Genomic DNA, 6,448 nt, shown 5'->3' on the forward strand with positions numbered 1-6,448 from the left:
GGCAAACGACAAATCTTTGACACAGACCTATTGTAAATACCCGTTGAGGTCTTAATTTTAGCTACTCGGCCCCAGGATGTAAGTCGATGATTCGCCCTAATTTTCAGTCAGAAGGACCAGTTCGATCATCCTTGATGATGATCATGTCGTTACGCTGAAGATTGTCAGTTTCGTGGCGCCACTTGGGGCGCGCCTGCAGATGAGATAGCCAATCTGCACTCCATTTTCTCCAAAAGAGCCGAAACATCCTTTGACCATTCAGGAACTCTGTGTTTAATGAAGAATCCTTAAGACTAGGCTCAGGGAGTGACATCGTCGAATCCCCGATTAAAAAATGTGCAGGGGTGAGAGCTTGCAAATCATCTAAGTCAGACGTTAAGGGGCATAATGGCCGAGAGTTCAAGCACGCTTCTATCTGGACAAGAATGGTAGACAGCTGCTCGTACGTCATTCGAATCCCATTAAACGATCGATAAAGATAGGTTTTAACAGCTTTTAGGTTGGATTCCCAGAGTCCTCCAAAATTTGGACTATGTGGAGGATTGAAATGCCATTGAATGTTTCGACGAGTAAGTTCAGGAACTACTGTCTCTTCAATTCCTTTATAGAATTCATTGGTCCACAGCTTTAGAGACTTGTCGGATGAGATAAAGTTGGTTCCACAGTCGCTGTATAGATGTTGACAAAAACCCCTACGTCCGATAAAACGCTGCAGCGCCCACAGAAAATGCTGTGCCGACATTCCCGTGACTGCTTCCAAATGAATCGCTTTGCTCGCTAAGCAAATGAAAACTGCAATGTATGCTTTATAGCAAGTGTGAGTTTATTATAGTAGAAATATGATTCGATAAATGGTTGCACTTCTATACAAATGTGGGATCCGATGTGCTTTAAGGATTGCTCTCCTGAAATAAGTTCTGATTTTGGGGACTGAACTGGATTGACTGGCGAATGCTCCTCTGAAAGATGCAGCCAATGTGGTCCGTTCCACCAAAGCGTGTGGTGTTTCAGCGGGGAAGGGTGATTCCGCGTGTAGCACAATCTGCTGGGTTTTCTTGCGTAAGAACATGACTCCACTGCGATGGCGAGCTTGCCTCCAGGATTGCTCCAATTCTATTCGACACAAATGTCTTCCAACGCCTAGGGTCACCGCTGATCCAATACAGCACTATCATTGCATCCGACCAGTAGTGTACGGATATGGTGTGATGTGATGCTTGAAGTTGATTGACAATCCAATCGGCTAATTGTGTACACAGCAGGGCTCCGGATAACTCAACTCTCGGAATTGTTAGCGGCTTAACAGGTGTGACTCGACTGCGGGCGGCTAATAAGTTAACCTGCTCGGAACCATCCGTACAACTAGCTCGAAGATAAGCGCATGCTGCATACGCCATGGATGATCCATCACAAAGCATGTGTAGTTGCAACGTCGAGACATGCCTTAAATCGAACCCTAACCACCGAGGGATGTGTATCTCTTCAATGTCGGGGAGCTCTTGAATGAGCTGTCGCCACCGCTCGGCGAGTTGATCTGGCAATGGGTCGTCCCAATCGAATGATGCGGGGGGCTCATCCTTGCGCTCGATACGAAAACTCCAAACTTCCTTCAACAGGATTTTCGCAGCGATGATCACTGGTGCAAGGTATCCCAACGGATCGAATAAGCGTGCTACTGTGGATAGTATAGAACGTTTGATGAATATAGGATTGAGAGAAAACTTGAGATTAAAACCAAAACCATCTTTGTTTGGATGCCAATACAACCCTAAAGTTTTAATGGAGTCCTTATTGTCTATCTCAAAAATGCTACTGTTAGAGAGATCTGTAGTTGGGATGCTTTCTAAGATATCTGGATGGTTGGATGTCCACTTCTTGAGCTCCATGCCTGCTGATTGCAGAGCTGCGATGACATCATTGCGAATTTTTAGAGCTCCGTCGATGGTCTCGTGTCCTGTTTGAACATCGTCCACATAGATTTCTTTTTTAAGGAAATGCTCGGCCAGAGGATAGCGTTCGCGCTCGTCGGACGCAATCTGATGTATGACTCGAATCGCCGTGAAGGGTGCCGAGGCAGTGCCAAACGTTACTGTAGTCAAAAAATATTCCTTGATGAGTCCCTTTTCATCGCGCCAGAAAATTCGCTGATACTGGGCATCTTCTTCATGCATATCTATGCAGCGATACATTTTCGTTATATCGGCCACGAAGACATACCGATGGAGACGCCAGTTGAGTATAACTCCTCCAAGATCGTTTTGTAGGGCGGGACCCGTGCATAAAATATCATTCAAAGACCTCCCGTTAGACGTTTTGCACGAAGCGTCGTATACGACGCGCATCTTTGTAGTTAAACTGTCGTCTTTGATCACAGCATGATGTGGAACGATGCACGCAGAGATTAAGAGTTGCCTTTGAGCGTTGATCCTAGTGTGTTCTTCCTCACTACCTTTTACCTCTTTTATCTGCTTGAGATCAAAGTACTCTTGAATAGTGCTGACATACTGTTGACGGAAATCTGGCCGATGATTAAGTTTCCTTTCCAGGGCGTGGAAACGGTTTAATGCAATTTGCCTTGACCGGCCGATCACCTGTGTGGGGTCAAACAACGTTTTTAAAGGCAAACGAACTAGATATTTCCCATTCGGCTGACGGATATGAGTTTGTTGAACATGGTCTTCACACCATTTTTACTCTGCGTTGAGTTGTCGTGTTGTGGAGACCTGATCCAATTCGAAAAACCTCTGTACCATGTTGTTTAGGTTTGCCAAAATACAACGAATGGAGATTGATGTCGTCTGGGCTGCTTCAGCTGGTCCAAAAACTATCCAGCCCAGTTGTGTGTTTTGTGCAATTGGTTCTGCAACCGTCCCTTTGCGTATGTCTGGAAGCATTAATTGCGGGATAATGTCGACACCGATAAGTAGGTCAATGCGACCCGACTTGATGAAATTAGGATCTGCAAAGGATAACCCTTGGAGATGTTTACAGGACTTAATGTTTACATTTTGTTTTGGTAAATGACCTGTTAGTGACCGAAGGATGAAGGCTGAGGATACGTAGGCATTTAAATCCGATCCTGAACATTAGATTATGGTGAAGTCGGTGCTGTGCCTGCACTGATTATGCGACGTATTACCAATTCCCGTGATCTCAGCTCGAACAGGATGCCGTTTGAGTCTAAGCGCTTGAACGATGTTTTCCGTGATGAGGGTGCCTTCCGAGCCATGGTCGATGAGAGCTCGAACTAAAGCTGACTGCCCAGTGGAGTTATTTACGATCCGAACCAGTGCAGTAGCAAGAAGGGTCGTTGAGTTCAGATGGGAGGCAACTGCGCTGAAGAATTGCGTTGATGGTGCTTTTTGTACAGCGGCTGCGCTCCGACCAGAGTCTGAAGCATGCTGTCGGGATACTTCAGGAGTCAATGAAGAACTTTGGTGAGCATTCGGGAAATGTAACAAAGTGTGGTGCCGTTGACCACATTGCGAGCAGTTTCGGTTGCTGCTGCATTGACTGAGAGAATGGGAAGCACTAAGGCAGTTGATGCATGCCTTCGAGCGGTCGACTATAACCTTTCGCGCGAAACAATCCTTGGCAAGGAAGTCCGGGCACCGTCTTAGAACGTGATTCTGTTGGCAGAGCGAGCACCTGATGAATCCAGACTCAAGAGAACTGTGGAAGCTGTGTCCCCTAACAGTGGAGTTTCCCGATAGTCTGGTTGTCTGGCGATGGTTGGTCGATTGTATAGATGATCTAACTGGAACGGCTGGTTTCCTACTCTCGATTAGGTCGACGCTGACCAATCGATTGTGAAGAAACGCCTCCAGCTTTGTGAAGGTGGGGATTTCCACGTTGTTGCCCAGGGAATGTTCCCAGGCCTGTGTTGTGCTGATAGGCAGCTTTGTGAGTAAGTGATGTACCAACCAATGATCACAGGAGTCAATGGCAATGTGTAGTCGTCGGAATTCACTAATACATACATTTGCCAAGTTTAACAAATTCCTAAGGTCCACCGTAAACCTAAGGTCGATTCCGTACAGTGCATTCATATTGTACATGAACTGCAGTCGAGGGTTGTTGTATCGTTTTACCACAAGGTTCCATGCCACTGAATAGTTGGTTTCTCTTAGTGCCATATGGTTTATATCCTGGTCTCGTCCGTGCGGTAGTGCTTGCTTCAAGAAATGAAATTTTTGAATGTTTGAAAGAGATTGATTTTCATGTATTAGCTGCGTAAAGCTGTCATAAAAAGATGGCCAATCCACAAAATTTCCTGAAAAGTGGGGTACGGGCAATTTGGGCAGCTGAATTGTGGAAACAGGAATGGGCACAAGGGTGTTGTTTATGGATTGATCACCTGATACCTGTATTGGGACTGGAAACTTGGTTTCGTATTCATCGGCGAAAGAACAATAAATGTGGCTGTATGCTTGCTCAAAATTGTCTTCAACAGCATCCGCAAAATATGGATGCGATCGTGGACATTGCTGTAAAATGAGCGCTTGATGGTTTGTGTAAAATTGTTTTGAAAGCTCGTTGAGCTTGTTGAGGCGAAACTCATAGTAGGATTTAGTTTTCTTTATTTGACCGTCCTTTTTAGCATTTTTAATTAGTTGGGTCAACCTGGAAGATAAGTCCATCTGCATTGCTTACATGTCTGCAAAGGGCTCGACCACAGCCAAAGGTGCCGAGCTCTGTTGTGCCAAATCACTACCATTACTTTCATTTTTACACATTTTAATGTTTTCCTATTGCACTCTGCTTTGAAAAACCACGCACAAATACTCTCACAAACACACTCACCTGTTTCAGTCGTTCCGCTCGTGTTGCGATCAAGATTTGAAGGAAGGGGACGGCAAACTTCACGAGACTAGTGTGTCGCATGAGATGGCAATAGGCATGGGTTGAATCCGCTATTCTCCTCGACTTCTTGATTCCTCCGTTATTCGAGGCTCCGTTATGTCGATGTACGTGGCAAAGGTTGCGTTACTTTGCTGGTTTAAATTAATAATAGATTTGCAAACAAGTAAGCACAAAGATTGAAGTATGTTTACAAATATTGGAAGCTGATAAAGTTATGAGTGTATGTTCCCCTCATGGGCCACCAAAATGTTGTGACGATTCGCACCCGATCGTCAAAGTTGAACAGAAGTCCACTCTGGGGGTCTTTCACACACTTTGTAATAAAAACTCCGAAATTTGTTGAACTTCACCAGTTGTATTCATTTGTATACTTTCAATCTTTGACTTAATTGCTAACTTTTTATTTACAAATTAGGAAATATAAAAGTTCGGTTATAAACGCGACCAGCTTCTCCTTATGTCTTCTTCGTAGTGTCGTGCTGCTAACATTAGCAGCAGAAATCTATCATTCGCTGTTAAAACTGCTGTTGTCCACTGCATCTCAGAGTCGCCAGAAAACAGCTGTCCAGCTTCTCCTAATCGACAAAAACACCCGTTCAGGTACCGATACTTGTTGACTGTTATAGACACATTTTCGAAATATGCTTGGGGTGAGGCATTAAAATCAAAAAATGCAAATGATGTTTCCCAAGCCATGGAGTGAATATTTAGATCGGATCATGGAACACCAAGAAAACTGCAAACTGATGATGGCACTGAATTCTTTAATTCTAAATTTAAGGTATTAATGAAAAGTTATAGGATAAATCATTATTCAACCTTCAGTACTCTAAAAGCATCAATAGTTGAACGTTTCAATAGAACTCTTAAAGAATTAATGTGGCGTGAGCTTAGTTTCAATGGAAAATATAAGTGGATAGATATGTACAAACAATTAATTAGTAAATATAGTAATAGAGTGCATAGAACAATAAATATGAGTCCAAGTAAAGTCAATTCTTCCAATTAAAAACAAATATATATATATGTATATGTGTATAATCAAATATATGTATAATCACCTGAAAATATTTATATAATGATGGACGTTGATGCACTACGAGCAGTACAAACAAGTGGCCCAACGACACCAATTTTGGCAAAAAATACGAGTTCGCGAGGAAGATACAAAAAACAAATAGAGACGGGACACAAATGAAAATAAAAGAAGCATCTAAGAATGAAGCAAATGAGTTAAAATATTAGTTTTTAATACAGGGATAGAAGTTGAAGTGCAAATTAAATGATAAAGGTTGCTATAATTATTACATAGAACGCGAAAGGGCTCGTGCAGACAAAAATTAGATGTAGATCGTGGCAAATTTAGGGGATAATAGTTTCGTGTTAGTCTAACAGGAACATTGAAAGTTAGGCGGTTTACAAGTTCTACAGAATCAATATCACCTCTTATAAGATTTTGCATGTAAATAGTACCAAGCATTGTTATACGATTTGCAAGGGTAGGTAAATTAAGCAAAAGTTATCTACTCTGATAGGAAGGTAGCCTTATGTTTTGATCCCAGTTCAAACTACGAAGGGCAAAAAG

The 6,448-nt window shown here is 42.9% G+C and overlaps 2 protein-coding genes across 2 annotated transcripts; both read right to left on the reverse strand.

The window, feature by feature from the left end:
• Positions 1-1,007: 1,007 nt before the first annotated feature.
• Positions 1,008-2,342, reverse strand: LOC139354407 (uncharacterized). Its single transcript, XM_070998635.1, has one exon. It carries the CDS (start codon positions 2,340-2,342, stop codon positions 1,008-1,010), a length of 1,335 nt encoding a protein of 444 aa, XP_070854736.1.
• Positions 2,343-3,086: 744 nt separating this feature from the next.
• LOC139354408 (uncharacterized) lies at positions 3,087-4,136 on the reverse strand. The gene has a single exon (XM_070998636.1). The coding sequence runs from the start codon at positions 4,134-4,136 to the stop codon at positions 3,087-3,089; it is 1,050 nt and encodes a 349-aa protein (XP_070854737.1).
• Between the last annotated feature and the right edge of the window lie 2,312 nt (positions 4,137-6,448).

This window comes from Drosophila suzukii (assembly GCF_043229965.1).
Source record: "Drosophila suzukii chromosome 2 unlocalized genomic scaffold, CBGP_Dsuzu_IsoJpt1.0 scf_2c, whole genome shotgun sequence".
Taxonomy (NCBI): domain Eukaryota; kingdom Metazoa; phylum Arthropoda; class Insecta; order Diptera; family Drosophilidae; genus Drosophila; species Drosophila suzukii.